This window comes from Chiloscyllium plagiosum, unplaced genomic scaffold (assembly GCF_037043375.1).
Source record: "Chiloscyllium plagiosum isolate Xiang-an unplaced genomic scaffold, Cpla_swu_hap1 HiC_scaffold_33, whole genome shotgun sequence".
NCBI lineage: Eukaryota > Metazoa > Chordata > Chondrichthyes > Orectolobiformes > Hemiscylliidae > Chiloscyllium > Chiloscyllium plagiosum.
The window spans coordinates 4,179,004-4,206,451 of NW_028270171.1; the positions used below are offsets into that span (position 1 = coordinate 4,179,004).

General features: G+C 39.5%; 1 protein-coding gene across 8 annotated transcripts in view; it reads left to right on the top strand.

The window, feature by feature from the left end:
• Nucleotides 1-27,448, top strand: part of LOC122542107 (trinucleotide repeat-containing gene 6B protein) — a 175,575-nt gene that overhangs the window by 75,750 nt on the left and 72,377 nt on the right. For 5 of the 8 annotated variants that reach the window (XM_087978218.1, XM_087978222.1, XM_087978219.1 and 2 more), the window contains one exon: nt 25,616-25,703. In XM_087978218.1, the coding sequence (XP_087834344.1) occupies nt 25,616-25,703 (88 nt within the window). Of the gene's footprint in view, nt 1-24,971; nt 25,015-25,615; nt 25,704-27,448 lie in introns of all 8 variants that reach the window. The other 3 variants (XM_087978221.1, XM_087978220.1, XM_043679486.2) reach the window with 1 other exon arrangement.

Sequence of the window (27,448 nt, forward strand, 5' to 3'; positions counted from 1 at the left end):
ATTCTAGAGTGAACTATACTGTAAATGGAAGAGCATAGGGAAAAGTTGATGAGCAGGGAGATCTGGGAGTTCATGTCCATTGCACCATGAAGGTGGCTACATAGGTGGATAGAGTGGTCAAGAAGGCACATGGTATGCTTGCCTTCATCGGACGGGGTATTGAGTAATTGAGCTGGCAGGTCATGTTAAAATTGTACAGGACTTTAGTTTCGGCCGCATTTAGAATTCTGTGAACAGTTCTGGTTGCCACGTTACCAAAAGGACATGGACACCTTGGAGAGGGTGCAGAGAAGGTTTACGAGGATGTTGCCTGGTATGGAAGGTGCTAGCTATGAAGAGAGGTTGAGTAGGTTAGGATTGTTTTCATTAGAAAAAAGGAGATTAAGGGGGGACCTGATTGAGGTCTACAAAATCATGAAGGGTATAGGCAGGGTATATGGAGATGAGCTTTTTCTCAGGGTGAGGGATTCAATGATGAGAGGTCACTTGTTCAAGGTGAGGAGGGAAAAGTTTAAGGGGGATATGGGTGGGAAGTACTTTACACAGAGGGTGGTAGGTGTCTGGAATGCGTTGTCAGCAGAGGTAGTAGAGGCAGGCACGGTAAATTCAGTTAAGGTGTGCCTGGGCATGAGAGGGTGGGGAATAGAGGGATACGAATGCTTAGGAATTGGGTGATAGGTGTAGACAATGGATTTGGATCGGCTGTTGCTTGGAGGGCCGAAGGGCATGTTCCTTGGCTGTAAATTTTCTTTGTTAATAACTTTACCACTGCTGAGGTTGACTGGCTGGCCTGAAGATTCCTGGTTTGTCTCTTTCTATCTTTCTTTTTAATAATTACTGTGTTTCTTTTAATAATGCCAAGAAGTTGCATTTTCTTTTGTGCTGTTGTTTCTGGCTATAACTATTTTTGTAAAAATCAGTTTTGCAGATATTTTAGAAACAAGAAACCAGAGAGAGTGTGTTGCACTGATCATGAAAAGGCAGAGCCAGTGGTAGTGTTCAGTTTCTTCCCCCCCCCCCCCCCCCCCCCACCCCATTGAAACAAAATGCTGAGTGACAGTATAGTTTTATCTCCTTCATCTTTATTCCGGACCCTGGAGGGAGAGAGAATGATCGCACATGTGCACAGGGACATGAGTTCACAATCTTCTCTGGAATAATTTCTTGATTAATTACAGTCATTTTACAGAGAGGAGCGTCCAGATAAGGCAACATACATATTGATTGAGTGACCGTTACAATCACAAGCATCAACAGTAAAGATTAAGCCATCTGCTGTTACACAATGAATATTCTTAACCTTAACTGGCTTCACATAATGCATACTTTTCAGCTTGTTAAACTGAGTTTATGTACTGAATGCTTCTAATATTGTTAAATGGCTCTACATGATGAATGCTTTTCCATCTTGTTAATCCATTGCCCTTCCCTCCAGCATCCCATTGTTAGCTGCAAGTTCTTATCTGACCGGAGTCATGCTCAGCTGAACCTCTTATTTCACAAAACTTAACTCCTTCCCTATCTGCTCATACCCGATACACATTCTCTGTAGCAGGGAACAAATAAAATGAATTTAAAAATATTGTATTGAAATGGGAGACAGGCAGATAATTTATAAAGTTCAGTAGAAGGGGAAGGTATAATTAACAACTGCAAACTTTTTCGCTAATCTGGACTTCTGTGATTGGATGAGAACTTTGCTCGAGATCATGATTTGGTTAGCTCCAATAGCTGATTTTAAAAAAGGGGTGGTGGAAATAAGCCAAGGTTCCTTCCCTTGAGCCCACTGGCTCCTGCTACACTGTGCATACAAGCTGGGTGAGGATGGCATTGAACTTGGCTGTGATTTCCTCCATACTTAAAATAGGCTGCTTTGTTCTCCTAAGTCTGCAGGTAAAGGACAGCAACATATCAAAGTAACAGTGGGTGGTTGGTGCCTATGTCGTTGTATCCTAATGAGGGTCAAAACCTTGATGCTAAAAGGGGTGCAATTGAAGTCTTTAAACAAAAAAAAATCTGCTCAGCTTGACGATGGCAGTTTGTGTTATGAATGATGGATATTGTTTAAAATCGTGGCCTTTATGTAGGCTGCTGTGTGACTACTACAGCTCTTGTACATCTGAAATTGTTTAAAATGGGTTGCTAAGCAAGCATCTCCTATGCATACATCTCTGCCACTTAACACAATGTAGTCGCTTGGCTTTATGTTTTCTAACTCTGTCCTGCTGTTTGAGCTGATGCAGCATTTTTCTCTCTCCCTGATCGGCTGTATCTGCTTACTGCCATTTTATTCTGCACCTCTGCTGATTTGGTTGTTTGCACATCGGAGTGGGTGAATGAGAGACTGTGTAGCAGTGCCTTGTAGAGCCATCATTAAAAGAAGGTGGGTAAAAAGAAGAGCTGATTTCATGCAGAGAGGTAAGGGGAAGCTGGCAAGTGTCCAGGTTCATTTCTGAGAAGAAGGGAGGGGGGGATAAATTGAATGGCTTCTGAGTGGAAATATGTTATAACGAAAGTGTAGGATGGCTTGATGTGGGTACGTCAGTCTGAGACTGGCTACAGGCAGGTTTGTTTCTAACAGGTGGATTGATGCTTGATGTTCAGCTTGAAAAATAGGCTTTGGAAATGGTTTCACAGGAAAATAGTTTGTGTAAATGTGATTAAAACAAATGTGGTTAACATGAGCTACAAAATGTGATACTGCATGTGTTCTAGGAGTTAAATGAAAGAGGCGATCTTAAGCATAGATGGTAAAATAGAAATACAGTTTTAGGCTGTCATTCTGCTTGAACATTGCACACATAAGTATTGTGTTTGCTGTGGATTAACTATCTATCATTTCCTGTTTCTGCTGCACTGGTGGTTTCTGAAGGAAATTAGATAGGTTTAAACTTCTCGGTTGAAGTTTGGGTTTGTTATTAATCTCTCAGAAGTTGAATTTGATTAAAATGGAGCAAGGTCACTTTTGCTCTGGATCAGCCTTCACACCCATCAATGCCACTACACTGCAGAGGATTTTGTACATGTTAATTGGCATTGGACTAGATTTGATCCTTTGTGTTTATCGTTTGTGGACTTGTTTGGATTCAGTTGGGCTGGTCACTTTATTTCAGAAGAAACACATAGCTGATGTGGCCAAGTCACCAGATGAAGTGATGTTTCTGTATTTGATATTTGTTACCATGTGGGGTATAATAAATAAAGTAGCAAGAGATGGAGTCAGCGCAAAGATCATTATAGATGGAGGTAATAGCTCTTTGTTGGATAAAGAGCCACATTTATAAAGCTCTCTACGTGACCATCCAAAGTTTTAAAGTGCCTTACAGCTAATGAAAACGCTTGATAGTGTAGATGGCAGTTGCTTTTCACTCAGCAAACTCCCATAAACTGCAATGTATTAACGATAAATAATGTTTCTAAAATTGTTTTGTGGGGCATGTATTGACCAAGATATTGCAGATTGCTTCCCTACTCCTCTTCAAAATAATGCTGTGGGATCTTATGCATTCACTCTAGCAAACAGGTAGGACCTTCGTTAACATTTCTAGCACCCCCCAACATTGCAGTTTTCCTTCTGCTGCACTGGAGCACCTGAGTCTTTGAGCTGGACCTGTGAAGTAAGACCTGAACCAAAAACCTTGTTGCTTGGAGAAGTGTGCTAACTGTAACTAACTAACATTCTAGTTATGTAACTTGTTTTTTCTACAAAATATCAGGATTATTGAACTCCATTTCACAAATGAGTGTGAAACCCATGACCTAGATTACTACTTCAGTACCAAACTTACCTCCCTAGTCAAAATCTTTACAGTTAAGTAAATTGAAGGAAGAAATTATCGAATTCCACTGCTGGATTTTTTCTTTTCAGTTTTACTTCTACGCGTCATAGCTTTAATTGTTTCAATATGAGCAGGAAATGTCTTAGTGTCAAGTGTTCCAGGATGTGGCTGCTACATAAAAGCAGTGACCTGAAAAAGTGTCTGTATTTACCTCCGCCTGTGTTGCCAGTTGAAATTTGAGTTGGGCTTTGGAGTTGGATTGTAACTGCTTCAACCCCTGGGAAACTTTTCTTACTTTTTAAAATATTTTGGACAAATGTTACACAGTCGACTCTTAAGAGGTCTTGGAAACAATTTTGCATCTTGTTTCAAGTGGATGGTTTTCTTAGCCCATATCTGCATTGAAGATTGCTCCCACTGTTGACATGTAGACTTGGAGTCCAGGTCCACTTATCTTTAATTATACCAACCCTAGCCCCACTCTCTGTAATGTATATTTATTGGACTGGATTCTTTCTCGTCTCTGCTCTTTAGTAATGCGCTAATGCTAAGATTTGTTGCTTTTTGTTTTCTTGGGTTTCTGTTACATTCTGTGTTGGATTTCTGTACCTTTTTGATTTTCAAACAGGTAAAGTTGCACTTTACTTGAGTATCTCTTTGGGAATTTATACACTTTTTTTGCATCAGATCTCTTTAAATATTTGCTTAGCTATCATTGTAGTTATGTTCTTTTGAAATGGTATTCCTATAAAGATGTTATGGGAAATGGGGAGAAACGCTTTTTTTTGACGAACAAATAACTTCTACGAACGTGTATTCCTCCAACCACCCTCAATAAATCATGACCTTTACCATCTCAGTGAATATAGGTGCTTTCTGTGTACAGATTAGTTATCTAATCTCATCAAGGTAGCGCATGGTTACTCTTAAAAGAGCAATTTTGGCTGAAATTCACATGACAACTTTTTTCTCTTGGTTTATGAAGGTTTATGAAATTATAAATATATAATTTTCCATGTTATGATTTTAAAGTTATTTACAGTACTATTGCCTCACCCAAGTGCAAAATCTTTTTGTGAAACTAAGTTGTGAACTCTGGGATCCGTGAGCAGGGCACTAGGTACCTAACCATGTGGTTTTTCCAGAACTAATTAGTGTAAAGTCCAGTTGCAAACGTCTTACAGTAATGGGGACAATGACTGCTTCTTACTTAGTCCCTCTTAATCTTGGCCTTGCTGCAGTGTTCTGTCTGCCTTGTTGACTGAGATCAGCTGATTCAGCATAAACTGGGAGTTAATTATATTTATTTGCAAATAAGCTGTACTCGAGTGAACGTTAAAAGATCAGTGGAATGCGATGACCTTTGCTCTCAATATTTTACTGAAAATTGTTTTATTCAAGTCCTGGTTTACTGTGCAGTTTGGCATCTCAAATTCCTTTGTAACAGTGGTAATTTAATTTAAACTACAGTAACCAGCAACAAAGATTCTTTGAGAGAATAATGGCAGGTGGGAGAGATGTGTAGAAAACAGCCATGTGGAATGTGTTCCGATGATAGCACATCTTGTAAGAAAAGTTTTGAATGGTTACTTTTATTGTCCTTAACTCTCATCCACCTATTATATCATAAATCGTAAAGGTAATTAATACAACAAAAATTATATCCACCCTACTGTGCAGACAGCTTTCTATTTGTTCAACAATGGTGCCAGTATCATAAGTGTTGTCTGAATATCCCATTTATTTGTTAAATGAATACTGTCGTGCATCTGAGCAAATGACTAGTTTTATGAGAGAACTTCATAAAATATGAATGAAGCCAAAATGTATATAATATAGGTCATATTATGACCTATATAAATGCAGTTGTATCTTGATGAACATTCTAGTTTTGAGTAAACTCTGAGCCATATAGTTGGAAGGAGTTTGAGTCCATTTTCCAATTTGTACCAGGCTAGCTCAACTAGTTGAAGTCAGAGTAACAACCAGCTCAGAATACCCAAGCTGGGGAGAGTGGGTGTACTGGTTGGTGAGCAGGGAGGGCTGAGTATTGTGTTCCTGATCACTGTTTAGCAATTACTGTTACAATGTCTGTTTGGTGAGAACAAGGAGATAATGATTGCAATTTGATTAAAAATTCTGGCATCTATTCGAAGTTACTGTAACCCAGGAAAACATTCTTGAGAGATTTGTTTTGGTGGAAAGAGGGAGTAGAAAGGAATATCGATGCAGTCAACTCAATACCATCTGCTCTTATGATCCTTAACTTTGCCAGATAATGTGCAGAACTGCTGTTATAAAATTGAGAGATTTTTGCTATGTGGATATTTGATATTTAAAGCAAAATAACATTGCTTTCTTTGATTTATTTTTTTCTTTTGTGTGCACCTTGTCCGTGGGATGTTTGTGCTAAAACTGATGTCTTTGCTTTACCTCCGCCTGTTGTGGTGTAATTTTAACCTATTATGGAAGCTTTTGTGGAATCTTAGAAGTCTGTTAAACTCTTAAATTTCTTGTGATGCAGTGATGTCTCTTTGTTGCCACCATGCATTTTAATAGTACCTTTGTGTAAACAGTTGTGACTAAATGTAACCAGAAGGATGTATTTTTAGAAAACCTTGATATGGTTCTGTAAATTGAAATCCTGATTCAATGTTGATGCTGATCTAGAAATGTGCAAATGGGGAAAATCACATCGGTTGTAAATGTTTGATACGTTTAACTTTTAGTTCACCTCTAATGTTTTTTCTTTCATACCACCATCAGTCATAGACCAACAACTCATCATTGCTTCAACCTATTTTATACAGCTCATAATATTTGTTCAAACACAACTTGAGGACAATACGTTATTGTGCTACTGGCTATTTTTCAAAGCTCAAACAGATGCATTCGGACAGTTTCCGCGCACCACTGTGACACTGAAATCTTTATGATGGTGATTTTTCTTCTGTGGGATTGGCTGGACTGTTTCTGCCAAAAGATTCACGAATTGTTTGTTTGCTGTCACAGTGATCCATTTTCCAGTCATTCAGGGTTTGAATCCTGTTTGGAGACTATGACTCTATGATCTGTGCCAGAAAAATGTTTTTTGAACAGTAGTTTTCTTTTTTAAAATAGTTGTTTTACAGGAAAATTCTTTGAATTAAACCTTGAACTAATAGGCAAAAATTGACACTCAACGTAATGTTCTCACTACCAATGTATGCAAACTATGCATTTTGACTTTTTGGAGGAATCTAAATTTGGATATTACTTAAGGTGCAGTGTCATCTTGTCTCGGCTTCTGTTGCATTGCTGCAACTCTTTCATAACTGGAGCAGCTGGGTTCAGGCTGCTATATATATCTTTCTTTGCTGTGGACTGTAGTTGAACAGGGTAATGCCGTCTACCGAAAGTTTTGCTGTTGCAACAAAACATGGTTCAAAAATTTGCCCACACAATTTTGTGGTCTGGTCCTGGCTTTTTGTTCTGCAGAAGTGGAATTCTTCAAATGCAGTACAGGTTACCAAAAAGAAAGAAAAACCTGATCCAGAATAAGGTTCTTCATTTAGAAACTCATCTGAAAAGGGAAATGAAGTGCCATTGTTTAGATAATGTGTTCTTAATGTGCAATAATTAAAGCTCAACTGTTTTCAAAAATATACTTTAATCATAACTTTTATAAAAATACATGAGTTTTAAAATTTGAATATACTTGGAGTGCATTGCAGCTTGGTTTCTTCTAATACAGAAAATGGGCCTCACTTCACTTGCCATTACCAGTTATAGTTACAACATACATTTACTTTTAGTGTCAGGCGTTCCCTGGTGCATGCAACCTGAGGGGCTTTACGCAGGTATAAAGAACAAATACTTTGAAAAACTATGCAGAGTACAATTGCAGTGAAGCTGCAGCAACCATTTTGCTCCATTGATGTGACTGGTCATTCCATCATAGAGAGTGCAGCATGCCATGGAGGTCACAAGTTTGATTCTTGGTCCAAGCTGAATTAGCTGATGTTGGCCAAAGTAGTAGTAAAGTATTATTGGTGACTTGGTTGGGATAGATCACAAGTCAGTTAGCATGGACTGAGGGGATTATAATTGTTTGCACTGATATTGTTAGAAAATTGGGGTCAATGTTCCCTTTTCAGGCTTTCCCTTCCACAATTATTTGAATAGATTCCATGATGAGTAATGAATTTGGAATTTTTGACTCCTCCTTTCTGGCTATATGCTTTATATTATAGAGTTTTAGAAATAAGGTTAGGAAGTATTCACGAGTGGAAAGGTTTCCCACTGAGCTCTGGCATCTAGCCAAAGGCTAACCTGCTAGACTTTATTGACTTGGCTTCCTAATGTTGTGAATCATCGAAATGATCCATTTAGAATGCCTTTTAATTTTCAGGTCAATGCTTTGTGTTCTCACAAATTTGAGGCTATTTTCATTGCCTCCTTGTATTGTTTCCTTTAGTCAGTCTTTAATTGTAGACATGATTTGGAGATGCCGGTGTTGGACTGGGGTGTACAAAGTTAAAAATCACACCACAACAGGTTATAGTCCAACAGGTTTAATTGGAAGCACACTAGCTTTCGGAGTGTCGCTCCTTCATCAGGCGATAGTCCTTCATCAGGCGATAGTCCTTCATCAGGCGATAGTCCTTCATCAGGCGATAGTCCTTCATCAGGCGATCACCTGATGAAGGAGCGACGCTCTGAAAGCTAGTGTGCTTCCAATTAAACCTGTTGGACTATAACCTGGTGTGGTGTGATTTTTAACTTTAATTGTCGAGATAAGGTCTTTCTGCTATAATGCCCGTTTTGTTAATGTGAATTTGCTATTATACAATTGGGGACACTTTCTAAAGTGTGAAATTTTAGAACGTATTGGTTGTAACAAGATTACATCGCCAACACTTTAAGCGCTGTTTCTAAAGCTTGATTTTTCTATAATACTGGATCGCACAAGAATGCAACCATCAGATTATAGAAGAACTACAGTGCCTGAACTGAATTATGGTCTGCCCAGGTTAAGTACATTTTTGCTATATTCAGTCTATAGCAATATATACTACAAAGAGAGTTATGAAGACCATGTTGCCTTCCTGAGGCCAAGCTCTAGAAGGGTCTGCACTCGGATTGGGGATCCAGTTGTGATGGTCCATGTTGGTATTAGCGATTATAGACACTGGAAGAGTTTCCAGTAACTAGTGTAAGGAGCTTGATTTAAATTAAGCAGCAAAATCTCAATGATGGTAATCTGGATTATTGCCTGGGCCATGTACAAATTAGCACCAGGCAAATAAGATTAGAGCAGTTATTGCACGGCTCAAAGATTGATGAGTTAAAAGTGGGTTTTTGTGCGTGAGGCACTGGCACTATTACTGCAGAAACAGGTGGCTGTATTGTTGGGATGGTCTACATCTGAACCAACTGGAATTCCAGTGAGCTACATAATTAAGAAAGTAAAGAGGATTAAAGTTAAATAGTAGAGTCAAGAAATTGAATTTGGGAAGATGTGATAAATCAAGAGTAGTGTATGCTAGAAAGACAATTAACATGGGAAATGATAAGCAGACTGTGGTAGAGTCATGCAGCATAGATACAGGCCCTTTGGCCCCTCATGTCTATGCTCACCAACAAACAGCATTTTGCTGCACTTGGTCCATACCACACTATGCCCTGGCATTTTAAGTGATCATCCAAGTGCTACTTGAATGTTGCAAAAACAGCTGCGTCCACCACCCCGTTAGGCAGCGCGTTCTGTATTTCTGTCTCCCTCTCTTAAAAAAATCTATTTTTCAAATCTCCTTTAAACCACTTACTACTCCAACTTAAATTTATGCCATCTGGTCTTAGGCACATTTGCCATTGGGTAAAAATTCTCTGACTACTGACTATGTCTCTCAATTTTGTATAAGTCAGTTGGCAAAGTCCTGGTGAATATTCTCTGCGCCCTCAAGTGCATCATGCCTTCTGATAGCATGATCCAAACCGAACACCGCATTCCATCCTGACCAATGCTTTATAAATTTGTAAGATGTCTTCCTTGCTCCTATATCTTGTGCTCTGGCTAATGAAGGCAAGCATTCCTTATGCATTTTTTTTTAACCACCTTGTCTACCTGTGCTCACGCCTTCAGAGGTGTATGGACATATATGCCCAGGTCCCTTTGTTCTCCAGTGCTCCCGAGACGTACCCTTCGTTGTGCATGTCCTTAATGGGTGTTCAATAATGCATGGCGTCACACTTAATTAGGATTAAATTCCATCTTCCATTGCTCTGCCCAATGCACCAGCTGATCAATATCAGACAGTCTCAGACCATTCTCCTCACTATCAACAACACCATTTTGTATCAAACTTACTAATTGTGCTTTCTACGTTCACATCTAAGGCCGGAAGGGATAATTAGTTCAAACCTGAGCAAATCAACAGGTAAGGCTGGAGATTACCAAGTAAAGGATAAAAATCTTTATCTGCTGCTTTATCTGAATGCATGTAGCATTTGAAATAAAATGGGTGAGCAAGCACAAATAACAAATTAATACAGTCTGGGCATTGCAGGGACATGGCGACAGAATTGGAATCTGAATATTCAAGAATATGTGACATTTAGGAGGGATAGGAAGCTCGGAAAGCTGAAGCAATGGCCCTGTTAGTTAATGATGGTATTAGCATTTTAGAAAGGAGTGACCTAAGTTCAGAAAACTGGGGTGTAGAAGCAGTGTGATAAAGATGAAAAATGATAATGGCAAGAAATCACTTTTTTGGGAGTGTTGGACAGGTGCCCTAACAGTACCAAGGCAGTGGGACGGAGTATAAAGAAGAAATAATAGGAGCTTGTCAGCATGTGGATGTTGTGAAACTTGCAAGGGTTCAGAAAAGATTTATAAGGATGTTGCCAGGGTTGGAGGATTTGAGCTATAGGGAGAAGCTGAACAGTGTGGGGCTGTTTTCCCTGGAGTGTCGGAGGCTGAGGGGTGACCTTATAGAGGTGTACAAAATCATGAGGGGCATGGATAGGGTAAATAGACACAGTCTTTTCCCTGGGGTAGGGGAGTTTAGAACTAGAGGGCATAGGTTTAGGGTGAGAGGGGAAAGATATAAAAGAGACCTAAGGGGCAACTTTTTCCACACAGAGGGTGGTACATGTATGGAATGAGCTACCAGAGAAAGTGGTGGAGGGTGGTACAATTGTGACATTTAAGACGCATTTGGATAGGTATATGAATAGGAAGGGTTTGGAGGGATATGGGCCAGGTGCTGGCAGGTGGGACTAGATTGGGTTGGGATAGCTGGTCGGCATGGATAGGTTGGACCAAAGGGTCTGATTCCATGCTGTACATCTGAGTCTAAGCTATGGTGATGATCATGGAAGATTTAAATCATTTTAAACATCTGGATTGGAAAAAATCGATGGGCAATAATAGCCTCAGTGAGGAGTTCACAGAATATATTTAGAGTAGTTCCTTAGAGCAACGCGTTCTGGAATGGGCCAGTGACCTAGCTTATAGCACATGTGAGTAGACAAATCACTGACCTCATGGTGAAGGTGACTTTGGATAACAGTGATTATAATATGATTGAATTTTGCATTCAGTTTTGGGGGGAGAGAGAAGAGAGAGTCTGATACAAATAGTTTTAAATACAACAGGATAATTTTGAAGTCATTCAGATGTAGTTAAAATGAATTGACAAATTAGGACAATAAGATAATAGAAGTTCAACAGTCATTTTACGATGTTATTTTGGAATTGCAATTCACAGAATAGATGCGTTCCAGTTAGGGGAAAAAAGGCCAATTATCCATGATTAACTTTTTTAAAAAAAAGAGTTAAAGGTAATATCAAACTAGTTACAGCAAGTAATTAAATGTATTTTATCATTTTATTATGGCAAACCAAAGTTTTATATACAGGACATTGGTGAGATCATATCTGGAGCAGTGTGTATAGTATAATGTCATAAGGTACTGTGTTTAATATTGTCTCTTTTATTTACAGAAGGATGTAAGAGCATTGGGAACAATTCAGTGAAGGTTTACCAGACTAATACCTGGAGTGGGGTGTTTTTTATTTTAAATGAGAGAAGGTTGACCAGACCAGTTTAGTATTTGTTGGAGTTCAGAAGAGTGAGTTGACTTGATAGAAGCATATAATATCCTAAAGAGTCTTGACAGGGTTGATACGGAGAGGAGATTTTCCTGCTGTGGCAGGAATCTAGAACTAGTAATCACTATTTCAAAATGAGAGTTTGCCTATTTTAGTCAAGTGAGGAGAATATCCTCCCATAGATTTGAGTGTTTGGAACTTAATTTCTCAAAAGATATTTAAAGCAGAATCTTTGGATGTTTTTAAGGCTGATGTAGATAGATGCTTGTTAAGCAACTAGTTTGTTTATTAGAGGCTAGGTAGAAACATGGTATAATCATGTTAGCTGTAATCTTATGGTGGAATCAGCTCAAGCCAATGCACGGCCTCTTTCTGCTCCTAATTTGTCTGCTCATATGCAGGAGCACTGTCATTTCATTCAAAATCATTCATTCTGTAATGGAAAAATTGGCCAAGGATTAATATTCATAATATTAGCCAGTGAAAGGTAATTGTGAAAATGACATCTGCTCACTGCCCTAACTTCTTTCCTCCAATGAGATAGGCTAAGGAAAATCATGAATCTATTCAGCTTTCCTCTGCTAATATTGCAACTGAAATATTCGACTGAAATCTGTGGGGTAAAAATGAGATTTTTCAAAATTTATGTTGAGAAATGGAATTCTTTTCACCCAGTGTAACTGTTTGTTTGTTTTTCCATTCATGTTTGTTACTAAGAGTTTTCAAATGTGCTGGTTGAAGAATTTATTGTGACTATAATCCAAGATTGTCAACATCTTGTGATAACGTAGTGTTCATTAAAAGAGGATAACATTCTTCAATCCAGAAATCCTCTTCTGGTTCCCTACTAGTTGACACACTGCAGAGTTTGATTTCCGCTATGATGCATGAGTTTCTCTATTTGTTAAATCTCTGCTGTGTTAAAGCAGATGTTCATTGCTTGATTGTGTTAACAGTGGAAATTCCTAAAATACTTAGTTCCTTGATGGCACCATTGGTAAATGCTGTACCTGATCTGGGATTTCAGTCCAATCTCTGCTAAGCTATCTGACCTCATCTGTGGAGGTGGTTGACATCAGCGTTTTTGTGAAGAGACAAGAGAAATCGGCTCTCGCTTATCGCCCATTTTCACCCTTTAGAAAAGTTGTCAGCAGGTGGGATCAGGATTGAACTTCATTTGGCTGCTCATTTCCCAAGATCTTGCTGATTTTCATGCTCAAATTTCTCGGCAGAGAGCTTTCAAAGTAGCAGAAGTCCTGGAGACCATTGGTGAGTGTGCTCGTGTTGGACTTCCTGTAATTTAGGTCCTCTTCATGTGTGAAATAATGATGTTTGACCATATGAATATATAATGGTGTTTTTTGAAATAAGAAAGACGATCTGTTTTCTTTTTGTATTCAGTGACTGCATGGAATTGTCCTAGCTCAGTAGCCCATTGATTGATTGAAGACAATTATTTGCCACTGTCCTTTTACATTGAGAGTTGACTTCTGGGTGGCACAGTGGTTAGCATTGCTGCCTCAGTGCCAAAGACCCGGGTTCAACTCCCGCCTCAGGCAACTGTCTGTGTGAAGTTTGCACATTCTCCCCGTGTCTGCGTGGGTTTCCTCCCACAGTCACAAAGATGTGTAGGTTAGGTGAATTGGCCATGCTAAAATTGCCCATAGTGTTAGGTGAAGGGGTTAATGTAGGGGAATGGTTCTGGGCGGGTTGTTCTTCGGAGGGTCAGTGTGGACTTGTTGGGCCGAAGGGCCTGTTTCCACACTAAGTAATCTAATCTAATGAGAGGCAGAACCCAAATTCAAGATTGCTGTCTATTCTCTAATTTTTGGAATCTTGTGGCTGGGATCCTGTCAGTAAAAGGTGCACTTTTGATGGGAATGAGGATGGCAAATTATTGAAGATAGATCAATAATGCAACTAGTTACTGGCTTGAACTAGGACATTTATTGTTTAGAGATTGCGGATGCTGCAATTTTTCTATTTTCTTAGTACTAACAGTCTGGTTTTAGTGAAATGGCTTGGCTTATAATTGTAGTTTTGATTTTTCAGTTTGTATTGTAGGTTTTAATGGGGTGATTCTTGTACTGTGTCCTCCTGAACTACTGAAAGCATCGAAGTGCAATTGTAGATTCCTTTCCCTCAACTTGCAATGTACTTTAGCAAAAATCTTGATTTGTACAAGATGAGGGTCATCTGGTGGCAGATATAGATTTGAGATGAAGAACTTAAGTATCACAGTGTAAATGTATTTAGGAGATTAAATATGTTTTTATTTCACGTTGAGAAAACTTTGAGTCATTCTGCTGCAAGAGCATAAGAAAAGACCCTATTTCCAGGCCTTTCCTTCTGTTATCTTGATTGAAGCGGGGATTTCTTTGTTATGGTGCTAGTACAGCTATTGTTTGATGCAGTAGAATGTTTGATTTTTAGCCATGATAGCAAGTCCTAATGGACACAATCTTTCAAATCACTAGACCATTTCCATTAGCTGTTTATTATTCTCTGTTCTGGCTCCTTAACTGTAAGTTTGCTGAATTGAGTTTCAATGTTCAGTATGGTTTTCTGATGTAAGTACTCTTCAGTTTTGATCAAAATCAGGACTGTTTAGCTTTATTCTACTTGAAGTTCTTCCGCTAAATGAAGCGGTTCATCCTGCCTGTCTAGGATTTGAACACATTGATCTAGTGTATTCTGTCATCTAGAAAAGTGTTTTTTTTTTCAGAAAATTGCATACAGTAACCTGCCCAAGATTTTACTTTGATTTGGTAGTGCTATGCATATCTTAAATTATCATGAGCTTCCGTGTTAGGTAAATTGTTAAGCTTATGTCTATTTATTCTATGATAATTCTGAACAAGATGGGAATTGGTTGTGATTATTTTAAAAATAGTGATTGCGTGAAAATTGATTCAAGTTCTAAATGATGTATTCTGCAAACAGTACTAAACTTGTAGCCGTGCACTGTTGCATTTCCCCCCCCCCCAAAAAAAAAGAAAATCACTATATATAGCATAGTGGAGATTTGTAAATTAATTAACTATTTATGGTCATTGTTGGAAAGGCCAAATTTAATACCCATCTTTTAATTGCCCTTGAAGTGATGGTAAGCTACTACCTTCAACTAGTAGACTCCATGCTGTGAAGGTGTTTCCATAGTGATGCTCAATAGGGACTTGCTGAATTTTGAACCACTTACTAAGGAATAGCTGTTGTATTTTATTGGCAGAATGTGGTTGTTTTCCCATGTTCTTCCACCTGTTGTCCTTGCAGGTGATAGAAGTCGCTAGTTTGGAAGATACTGTTAAAGAAGTCTGTTGGCTTTTTGGCATTTTTTATATGGGTGGGATACCTTGCAGCTTGGTGTGATGATGGTTGAGGAAATGAATGTTGAAGGTGGGGCTTGGAGAGCTGATCAAATGTTTGGGTGCTGTGGAGTATAGTTGGAACTGTGTTCATCTTGGCAAGTGGAGAGTTTACCATCATAGTCCTGACTCTTGTAGACAGTAGTAAGTCATTGGGGAGTCAGGAGGATAGTTACCTGTCGCAGAAACACAGCCTCTGACCTGTTGTAGCCACAATGTCTATGTTCCTTGATCAGTTACAAAGTTGCAGGTGCAACCATCGTGGTTTTGAACATAGGAACAGTATTGAATGTCAAGGGGTGGTTATTAGATTCTGCTTTGGAGATGATCATTGTCCATAACTTGTATGACATAAATGTCATTTACCACTCAGCTTAGACTTCAGTGTTGTCAGGTCTTGCTACATGCAGGAATGGTCTCTTTTATCATCTCTGGGAGTGTGGTATTCAGCAGTCTTAATGAATGTGCTCATCTCTGACCTTTATGATGGAAAGAAGGTAATTGGGAAAGAAGGCAGTTGAAGCTCATTGGGTTCTGGATATTGTCATTTTGTGGAGGGGGGCCATTTTGTGACATGGTGGTAGCACCCTTATCTCTGAGCCAAAAGGCCCAGGTTCAATTCCCACCTGTTCCAGAGACCTGTAATCACATTTCTTAACAAGTTGATAATTAAAAATATCTACCACAAAGAATTAGAAGCTCTTGTGCAGTGGTTATGTGCCTACTCTGAACCGACAGACCCAGGCTCCAGTCCCATCTTAGAGTCGTAGAGATGTCCAACTCATCCATGCTGACCAGTCATCCCAAACTAATCTAGTCCCATTTGCCAGCACTTGGCCCATATCCCTCTAGACCCTTCCTATTCATAGACCCATCCAGATGCCTTTTAAATATTGTAATTGTACCAATCTCCACTACTTCCTCTGGCAGCTCATTCCTTACACACGCCACCTTCTAAGTGAAAAAGTTGCCCTTTGGGTCACTTGTTTATCTTTCCCCTCTCTCCTGAAACCTGTGCTCTCTAGTTCTAGACTCTCCCACCCCAGGGAAAAAACCTTGTCTATTTATCCTATCTATGCCCCTCATGATTTTACAAACCTCTATAAGGTCACCCCTCAGCCTCTAACGCTCCAGGGAAAACAGCCCCAGCCTAGCCATCCTTTCCCTAGAACACAAATCCTCCAACCCCTGCAACAACCTTGTAAATCTTTTCTGAATTCTCAAGTTTCGCAGCATTCTTCCGATAGGAAGGAGACCAGAGTTTGCATGCAATATTCCAAAAGCGGCCTAACCAATGTCCTGTACAGTCGCAACATGACCTCCCAACTCCTATACTCAATGCTCTGACCAATAAAAGAAAACATATCAAACTCTGCCTTCACTAACCTATCTACCTGCGATTCCACTTTCAAGGAGCTATGAACCTGCACTCCAAGGTCTTTGTTCAACAACACTTCTCCAGGACATTACCATTAAATGTATAAATCTGAGTCTGATTTGCCTTTTCAAACTGCCGCACCTTGCATTTATCTAAATTGAACTCCATCTGTGTCTCCTCAGCGCATGGGCCCATCTGATCAAGATCCCATTGTCCTCTGAGATGACCTCCTTCGCTGTCCACTACACCTCCAATTTTGGTGTCCTCTGCAAATTTACTAATTATAACTTGTGTTCACATCCAAATCATTTATATAAATGACGAAAAGCCGTTCGACCCAATACTGATCCTTGTGGCACTCCACTGGTCACAGGCCTCAAGTCTGAAAAGCAACCCTCCTCTACCACCCTTTGCCTCCTGCCAGTTCTGTATCCAAATGGCTAGTTCTCCCTGTATTCCGTGAGATCTAAACCGTGCTAACTAATCTCCCATGAGGAACCTTGGTGAATGTCTTACTAAAGTAACACACTCCAGAAGTTTGTGTTAACATCTCTGAATGAAAACATCTCTAAAGAAAAGTCACTGCACTCAAAACGTTACTGCTGCTTTCTCTCTACAGATGCTGGACCTGCTGAGTTTTTCAAGCAATTCCTGTTTTTGCTTTTGCACAAGCTGATTGGAAAATAGCTATCATAAAGAGCTAAAGGCAGCTGTGGTACAGTGGTAGTGCCCTTTTTGGGCTAAGAGGCCCAGGTTAAAGACCCATCTGTTCTAGAGGTAAGTAATGTGATTAAACACCATGAACTCTTAGTGATGCCATGTACCTGAGTGACGTCCAGTGCCCATAACCATCTATCTTTGTATAATATGAGATTTTCTAATTAACCTGTTCATGATTGGACATGAACCTGGGCTTAATGGAAGGGGCATTACCACTGTACAAGAATCCTTAACAGAAGGATGAAGAAGATAGTGTGGTTTATATTGTGTAGTTATTTTTAATCAACCTATCTGGGTGTGTTGTGACATGACTCTGGATCAAGTGGTACTTGGACCCAGTCCTTCTGCTCACTGATAGGGTCTCCACCACTTTCCCAAAGGAGCTCTCAGATGACCCTTGTGGTATGACTCCAGACAGTAAAACTGTTTTTTGATATGCATTTTCTAATCAACTTGTTCAGAGATGTTATGATGCACCTCTGCAGCATTTGAGATTTGAATCCAGGACTCCTGGCTGAGAGGTTAGGGACATTATCATGTGCCACTGAGAATGTGCATCGTGTATGAGCAGATAGGGAAAGAGTCAAGGTCTGAGTTTTGTGAAAGAAGAGGTCAGAGACGCGGGTTCAATTCCTGTTTCAGGCAACAGTCTGTGTGGAGTTTGCCCCCCCCCCGGGGGTTTGCTCTGGTTTCATCCCACAGTCCAAAGATGTGCAGGTTAGGTGAATTAGCTATGCTAAATTGCCCGTAGTGTTAGGTGAAGGGGTAAATGTAGGGCAAAGGGTCTAGGTGGGTTGCTCTACAGACGGTCGGTGTGGACATGTTAGGCCGAAGGGCCTGTTTCCACACTGTAAGTAATCTAATCTAATCGAATTTGCAGTTAACAATGGGGTACCGGAGGCAAGGGTAATGGGTTAACAAGGTGGAAAAGCAGTCATTATGTAGAGCCATTTAACAATATTAGGAGCATTTAGTATATAAGGTCAGTTTAACAAGGTGAAAAGTATTCATTGTGAGGCCAATTAAGGTTAACAACATTAATTGTGTAACAGCAGATGGCTTAATCTTTACTGTTGATGCTTGCTGATTGTAACGGTCACCCAATCAATATGTATGTTGCCATTTCTGGACACTGCTCCCTGTAAATGACTATATAATCCATTAAGCAACAGTTATTCCAGAGAAGACCGTGAACTCATGTCCCCGCATTTGGGCGATCATTCTCTCTTCCCTCCAGGGCCCGGACTAAAGATGAAGGAATTAAGACTATACTGTGTCTCTGAGCGTTTTGCTTCAACTGAGGGGGCAATGCGATGACACCATGAGCCATCTGACAGTAAAGAACTTTCACCTATTTCTCAGTTTGGTCAAATGCTTTCAAGGATTATCACTTTTTTCACAGGTATTCAACTCTTCTGTTTGTTCTTACAGGTAACTGCTTGCATAAGCAGGTTAATTTGGATTGCCTTCATTCTGTACCTGTCATGGCTCAGTGAATGCTGTCCAGTAGATGCAATAGGCACAAAAATCCCTTTTTGTGGGTTGCATTGTTAATAATATTCTACTTGCAATTTATATTGCACATTCCTGTCTTCCACATTGTCCCAATTTTTAAGAGATGTCCTGTGCTGAGACAAATATTTTTCAAAAATACCTTGTTTCAACGGTGTTGCTCAGGGTTTGTTGCCCTTGAGAAGATACAAGGAGCTGCCACCTTGAACTGCTGCAGTCCATGTAGCGTAGGCACAGTGATTTGGGAGTTTCAGGATTTTAATGTAATGACTGTGTAGGAACTGTGTTATGGTTCCAAGTTGGAATGGTGTGAGAGTCGGAGGGAAACTCTCGCACCAGCCTCCCTGTCAAGGTCTTGTTGCATATGAGCAGAGAATGCTTTGATGTCTGAGTTGTGAATGAAACTCAATATTGTGTTCATCAATGAACATATCCTCTTCCATTTTATGGAAGGAAGATGGTTGGATCTAGGATACTGTTCTGAAACACTTCTGTAGTGATGACAATAGCGAATTGCTGGAAAAGCTCAGCGGGTCGAGCAGCATTTGTGGAGAGAAATCAGAGTTGACGTTTCAGGTTGAGTGACCCTTCTGTAGTGATGTCATGGGCTTGAGATGATTGAACTCCCAACAACTGTAGTCGCCTTCCTTTGCTGGATATGATATGGAACCCAATTTTTGATTCTCTTCTTTAACATGGGGAGGAATTGCAGTGACACTCGAGTGCAGAAATAAATGCCATACCATGCATTGGTCTACCCTTTTGAGCCTGACCGATGACAAATTGGAGTGCTTTACAGCATTCATGTGAGGTGTTAACATAATGCAGACCTAGGCTCCATTGAAAAGTGTTAATACCTTCTCCATAGCAAAATGGATATTGTCAAGCTGATGCAAATACACATTTTATGTAGTAGAATCTTATGCTGCAAGATTTGAATCAAAACAGCCTCTTCTTTTGTCAGCCCATTAACTTTGATTATCTCCCAAGTTGCAAAGAGCATTTTTTTTTTGGAAATCCCAAGTACTTGCTGTTATTTTCGGGAAGAGACCATCTGTTTGCAGCATGTGTACACAGATAAGAGAGACAAATTATGTCAGGGAGGCTAAAGCGTTCAGAAACTGATTTACGTGTCTCAATTCGAAGTGTTGCATCATACCTTATCACATTATCAGAAACCCTCTAACCTGTTACCACTTCAACTTGTTTCCTAAATTTGAGAGGAGAGTAGGAGAAAGTGAGGTCTGGAGATGCTGGAAATCAGAGCTGAAAATGTGTTGCTGGAAAAGCGCAGCAGGTCAGGCAGCATCCAAGGAGCAGGAGAATCGACGTTTCGGGCATGAGCCCTTCTTCAGGAATTCCAGCCACACATTTTCAGCTTTGAGAGACCTGTGGATTTTGCATGTTCTCCCCGTGTCTGCGTGGGTTTCCTCTGGGTGCTCCAGTTTCCTCCCACAGTCCAAAGATGTGCAGGTTAGGTGAATTGGCCATTTCAAAATTGTCCATAGTATTAGGTGCATTAGTCAGAGAGAAATGAGTCTGGATGGCTTACTCTTCGGAGGGTCAGTGTGGGCTTGTTGGGCCGAAGGGCCTGTTTCTACATTGTAGGGGAATCTAATTTATTGATAACCTAATTTTAAGTAAAGTGAAAACTAGAAAAATGTAATGTTCTGTTTTTAAACAATGATATTGCAATATGGAAGCTTTAGTTGTAAAAACATTTCTGTACAATAGCACACACTTCCACGTTGTTTAGTTGTAGTTGTTCTTTACGAGGTGTTGTATACTTGAGCAAATACCCATTAAGGCTGAATCATAAAAACAAGAGATGTGCCTGTTAATATTCTTCACCTCTTATGTTGGCTGATCTTTCAGAGGGGTGCAGTTGTGGTGTTCATGATATCTTTGATAAAACCGAGTTGTGATTTCCCACTCTATTATCCAGAGTCACTTATTCAAGTTCTTGTTGATAAGCAAGTGAATATTAGTTCTCTACCTGTGTAACTACAGGTTGATGTTTTTGATGCATGTTTCAGGATGCACCTATTACAGACTCTTGTTTATCTTTAGTGGCCTATATCACCAGAGCTAGTGTAAAGCCCTTGCCGTTGTCTAACTATGCAACACAGTCTGCAGCTCAGTAACATTTTTGCAGCCACCTCCATTCTTCGATTCCCTTCCTCCAGTCATGCGCACGAGAGTTCAAGGTGCTGAGAAATTTCAGATGAAGGTGAGGCTTCAGCAATAGAACCGAAGCTGGGTTTTTTTTTGCTGTGGATGAATGAGTTTGTTTCTCAAATAGGTGCATTTCAATGTTGCAAGTATGCTACTATCTGCAACGTATTGTCATTACACAAAACATTTATTTAAACCAGACCTACTCAGTAAGATTCATTGTAACAGCAATGGTGTGAAATAAAGCATCCCTTTTATATTTACTGTGCTATGATGTCTGTCTCGTGTACAAATGCTTCACTGAACTGCTATCGCAGCAGTTTTTTTTTGCAACTTACAAAGCAGATTCATGTAAGCCATTCTTACTGCGTGTTACCAGCTGGAAATGCTGAGTACTAAAGTCCCTGTGTCCCTATATCCGGCACTTGCTGATATAGGCAGTAATGAAAAGGCGAGTGTTTATTTTTGAAGAAATAGATAGTAGTCAAATTTTTCATTCCCCAAATTGAGGATCGTTACTAAAGTACAGCAGCATTTTCCTGCTTTGTGTATCTGGTATCGTTGCCAAATCAGGCTTTTAATTCTTTCTTGGGCTGTAGGCATCATCGCTGAAAATGTGTTGCTGGAAAAGCGCAGCAGGTCAGGCAGCATCCAGGGAACAGGAGAATCGACGTTTCGGGCATAAGCCCTTCTTCAGGAATGCAACACCTTTCTGAAGAAGGGCTTATGCCCGAAACGTCGATTCTCCTGTTCCCTGGATGCTGCCTGACCTGCTGCGCTTTTCCAGCAACACATTTTCAGCTCTGATCTCCAGCATCTGCAGACCTCACTTTCTCCTGTAGGCATCATCGACAAGGCTAGCATTTGTTGCCCAACCCAGTTGCTCTTGAACTGAGTAGCTTGCTAAACTATTTCACAGGGCAATGAAGGGCTAGTGACATTGAGAGTTTGGAGTCAATGTAGCTCAGACCAGCTAAGGACAGTAGACTTCTTTCCCTGTCGGATGTTAGTGAGTCTTAGGAGTCTTTATGACAATTAGCAATGATTTCTTGGCACAATTATTAAGATGAGTTTTCAACTCCAGATTTATTTATTGAATTTAAATTCCACCAGCTGCTGTGAAGGAATTTGAACCCATTACCCCAGACTGGGCCTCTGGATCACTAGACAAGCGACACTGCTGCAATTGTCCGACCAATTTTAATGCAGAGTGAAAACCACTCTGCTCTGGTCCAGTAACTTACTTTCACCACAACTTCAGTTAGTGTGACACTTGAATTTTCCATGCCAACCATTGTTATGAAGTTGTGGGTGTACTGTACCTTTTAAAAAGCTAGCAGAACTACCTGTAGTGTTCTAAACAATATACAATGTATCCTTTTGGTCCAGTAGCTAGTTGCCTGGAGACAAAAAAAACAAGTTCGAATTAGGCCAATCAGTTTAAATTATACCCTGGAAAATAGCAAACTCTAATCAAGTTTGAATTTAGTATCTTGATAATATTAAAAGCCAATGTCATAATCCGATGCTTTGGGGGCAGAAGATTGGGAAAAATTGAACAATTGAGGGGAGAACTGCCAAAAGATCAACAGATGTAGGCTGCTAGTCAAATTCTGAGGGTTACCTGTCTAGAGAAAGAGTTTGCACAGAGAAAAACATGAACACTGACCTGGAGAGCAAGTCTACAGAGGAAGATATAGAGAAGATTTGACAACCGGAAGCGGCAGGGACAGACTACTATAAACACCGGAGGAAACATCAAAGAAGCGCTTCGCAGGAGGCTCCCAAGCACTGATGATGTCGCCTAGCCAGGGGACGAAACGTTTGCAACAAAAACTTCCAGCTCGGCGAACAGAACCACAACAATGAGCACCCGAGCTACAAATCTTCGCGCAAACTTTGAACAACTGGCTAGTTTTAAAATTTGAATTTTTAGTAAATCCTAACTGGGGATGTTATCTGACTAGTATTATAGAAGGGAAAGTAAAAGATAGGTTAGAGGAAGGAGTTAGTTAATTATTCTCTGTTATATTTTAAGAAATAAAGTTGTTACTTTTTACTTTAACTAGTTCTTGGCCACTCGAATTTTCAGATTACTGCACAAAGTAAATCTTTTCTGTGTTGCTGGTATGAATTAAGCAGGGGGAGTTTACCCAGTGTTATAACACTATCCATATGTCTCCTGAGTAAGATTGGCAATTAGTACTGAATTGTGGGTTATTACCTTCATTGGGGTTGCACCAGCTTGCATCTGGTTTGATACAACCTGAATTAATTTCCCTCCTTCAGCAAAGACAGTTATGTGAATTGGAGATTGTTTAAGAGCCTGGGATAGCTGCAGTTCCACACATTCAGGAAAGTGAATCTTCAAAAATTCACTTTGTAAATTCATTTAATGGCTAGGGCCTCCACTATAGTGACAGAAAAAGTTGCAAAATTATTTCAATTGGAAAGTAGTGATTAATTTAAAAGAACCAGGATCAAAAATTGTGGCAATGTATTGTACTGTTTAAGTAGCACCTATCCTTTTGGTGGAATGTAATTGGCGGAAAGTATTTGGATCAAAGAAAAATCTGCTTCACCATTGAGCGTGGAAATTGACAGGCTCAATGAAGTTCTTATAATAAATGGAAGAATTTCGCTATAAACATACTACACTTTGGTGGCACCTTTAAGTTTGGATGTTTGGGGTTAGGGTGTGAGCTACTCAATACATCTGGAGATGAAAACTCATCTTAATAATTGTGCCACAAAGCCATTGCTAATTGTTATAAAGACTCCTCTAACTCTCTAATGTCTGCCAGGGAAAGAAGATGACTGTCCTTACCTGGTCTGAGCTACATTTGACTCCAGACTCTCAATGTCACTAGCCCTTTAAAAATTTGCCTTTGCCTCGAGTCACTTATGAAGTGTGACAAATCTGGGAAGATAGTGCAATTCTTTGGACCTCCTTGATCTGCTTCAGAGTTTCTGTTTTTGGGTCTGAATGTATAATCTTAAACTGAAATAAAGTTGGTAATTTGGATCTGATGTTGCATGAATTATATATCTTTCATTTATCTGGAGTGAATTGTAAAAACCCTGAAAGTATTGATTTAGAAGAAATTGAAATGCTTATAAAATAGTTGATCCATTGAAAAAATCAGTTAGTCATCCAAGGTAATAAAAACATGGAGCCAGCCAAAACATCTGTTAACAGTCTGAGATGCAGATATGAATAGCGTAGTACATTAGAAAATCCCACCGCTTGTTCTCTTCGAGACTCATCCCTCTTTAAGAATACTGTGCCTGTAGACTATTTAGCTAGTTTAAGCAAATTAATTGACTTTAAATAAAAACAAAAAATTCTGGTAACATACAGCAAGTTTGCCATCCTTTGGAATAAGGCATGTTAGCAAATTGAGTATTCAACCTCTCATCGCATTTACAAGCCTCATTTTAAGGGGAAGGGACATCAGTACTTTTTGTTCAAAACAAATTGATATCAAGAATAACCCTTCTCTGTAAACAAAAGCTATAGGATATAACAACGTTGTTTTAATTTCTTTCCCCCTCCTTTTCCCCTCGTGTTGAATTTGTTTCAATTAATAGCAAGCACATCCTTGACCCAGAAGGTTGTGTGGAATGTTAGCATACACTGTAGTCTGATTCTCTGCTCTAAATGAGTGCTGCTTATTCTGAGGTGGCATCCATGAACAGAAGTGAGTCTGAAACTCTGTCACGTCACAGTATGTGTAAAAGGGCTATCAAGGTTATGGAGCTAGAGCATGTAAATAAAATTGAGCTGCAAATCAGCCATGATCTAACTTAGCAGGGTGTTTGAAGGGCTGAATGGCCTTTTCTTGTTTCTATGTGTCATTAATACTTTGGTTCTTTATTTTTAATAAATCCCATTTGTTTACTGCATGGCTTCTAATAGCATTCCCTGGCTTTTTCTCACTTGACAGCTAGAAGAGCAGCACTGAATCCCATTCTTGCAATATCCCACAGGTACGTGAGTCAAATGGCAGCCCATATACTCATGAAGCAGCAAGCCTGTCATGGGCACAGGTTGGGGATTAGGGTGCTGCAAATAACTCCTACGCTATGCTACTTTTGACAATAGAAACTGCAAGCTAACTAAATTGTGTCTTTGTAATGATTTAGTGGAGCTTTGCTTCATAAGGTTAACTTGGACCAAATATTTGTGTAGGTTGGGCCCCTTCTTGGCTAATTTTTTTCACTGTGTCATACCAGTGGAATTTTCTGTAAAAATAATATTTACCCTTTGCAAGCAATTATGAAGAAATTGACCACTGACTTAATCAAGAGAATTATTAAATTTAATTACGGCTGCTTCCAGTCCAGTATCTAATAATTCTTCTGATGGTGAATTTGTGATGGAAAACCTCAGTGAAAATTTAGATGCCACAGCTGGTTCCTTAGAATCTGCAAAGAGAAAAGACAGATTAACCTTTCAGTTTCCAGTGTTGACAGTCCTGCTTTGTAATTCCAGCCCTTTCTGATTATTTTTCCCCCATTTTGAATACTTCTAGTTCTTGTTTCCTGCTTTAATAAAGTCAAAGTTCTTTTTTTGTGCGTTTCTTTACAGAGAGAAGGAAGAAGAAAAGGAAGAACAGTTAATGGAAGAAAAGAAAAGGAAAAAAGAGGACAAGAAAAAGAAGGACGCCACTCAGAAGGTGAGACTGCATGTCTGCTCCTTTTCGCTGATATGTACACATATTTTGTATCAAATCGCTTGCATCTGTCAATAAAGTAATGCTAGTTTGCATTACTATTTCTGTACTTGTTTTCTTATACTATACTAGTCCAGATGGATAAAATTTGATAGCACAGAATTAAGGATGTAGGATCAAACAATTCTACAATCCACCTGATTAGTCTCACAAATTTATTTTCGGTTACTTACTCCTTCAAATAATTGTCTAAATCGCTCTTAAAGTTTCTGCACAGTCTCCCACAACCTCCCATTCATCATATTAGCCACCCTTTGTTCAATCTCAACTATTTGCTTTCCTCTTTTTCACCTAGAATCCACCATCCCTGTTTCTGGAGTGTGTGGCAATCCTTAATGTATTATTTGAAGTCCTGACTGTTATACCCTGAGGAACCGTCTATTCTCAGGATTCTATCCTAAATGTATAATCACTGGCTTGAATCTCATAAGATCAGCATTTTTATTTGCCCTTTCCTGTACTAGTTCTTGGGTCTGGGTAACTTTACTACAGTAAGGGGTAAACCAAAATGTATGCAGAACTCCAGAATTAGCCATGCTTTCTGCAGAGACTCTATTACCTCTTAGGATTTGTGCTCTGTCCCTCTGTACATCTTTTAACCTTTACTTTCAGTCATGTTACTGATCACTGCACAGTTAATTTCAGGGAGCTGATCACCTGCGCTTTCATTTCATCTTATGTTGAGTCGATTTGTAGACACCCATTTAGTTACTGTTGCTGATGTCCGTTTTTCCTATCCAGAGCATTGCTTTGTGTTTATCTATTAATTGTACTTTGCCACTCTATGGGCCATTGCCTGATCTACCTGGATTCCTTTGTGGTGAGCAAATTTTATTATTGGGATGACTATTTCATCCCAATTTAGTGTCACTGCAAACTAAATATTTCTGGCTTCAGCCCCAACATCTTTTCCTATTTGTTCATGAGATGTGAGCATTACTGGCAAGTTCAACATTTATTGCACCATACTAATTGTCCTTGAGCTGCGACCAATTATTTTTGTGCTGTAAACAGAAATGACCTGGCTACTTATTGTGGGTCATGTTCAGAGTTCTATTTGCTGTTTCTACTTCAGTCATTTTCTGTCTGTCTCTAATATTTACCTTTTATTTGTGCTTTCCAACCTTGTTAATTGAATACTTGTGAATGCAAGAAATAAGAGCATTAGTAGGCCTTGCCATCCTTTTTGATTGTGGTCTGCTTTTTTAATTTGTCGTGGCTGATGTCCCACCTCCACTCCATTTTCCTGTTTATTTTCAAGTCCCTTAAATACTTTGTTGAAATGCACAGATATCTGCCTTTACAAGGTCGAGATTTTGCAGGGTAGGTTCTCTCTCCCAGTAACTCCATACTATCCCTTAGCTGAACACGAGTGTTTAATGACCTTTTTCAGGGTGCCTTCTAATGCTCTACTACCTCACCAACACTGTGTGGCTCACCAGCTTTTTTTTTTTTTTGGCACTCTATATTCCTTTTAAAAGACTGGTATTATGTATTTTAAAAGACTGGTATTATTTGTCTGCTTTCTATGAATATATTTACAGAGCTTGATATTACTTTTTAAGCTTCTCTTACATAAGCTTCAATTTCTATATTAGTCATTCACTGGTTTCTTAACCTCCTTTTACCTTTTTATCATGTTTCTAGTCACAAAATTACTTGAACTATTTTTAAATCTTGGGAGCAAT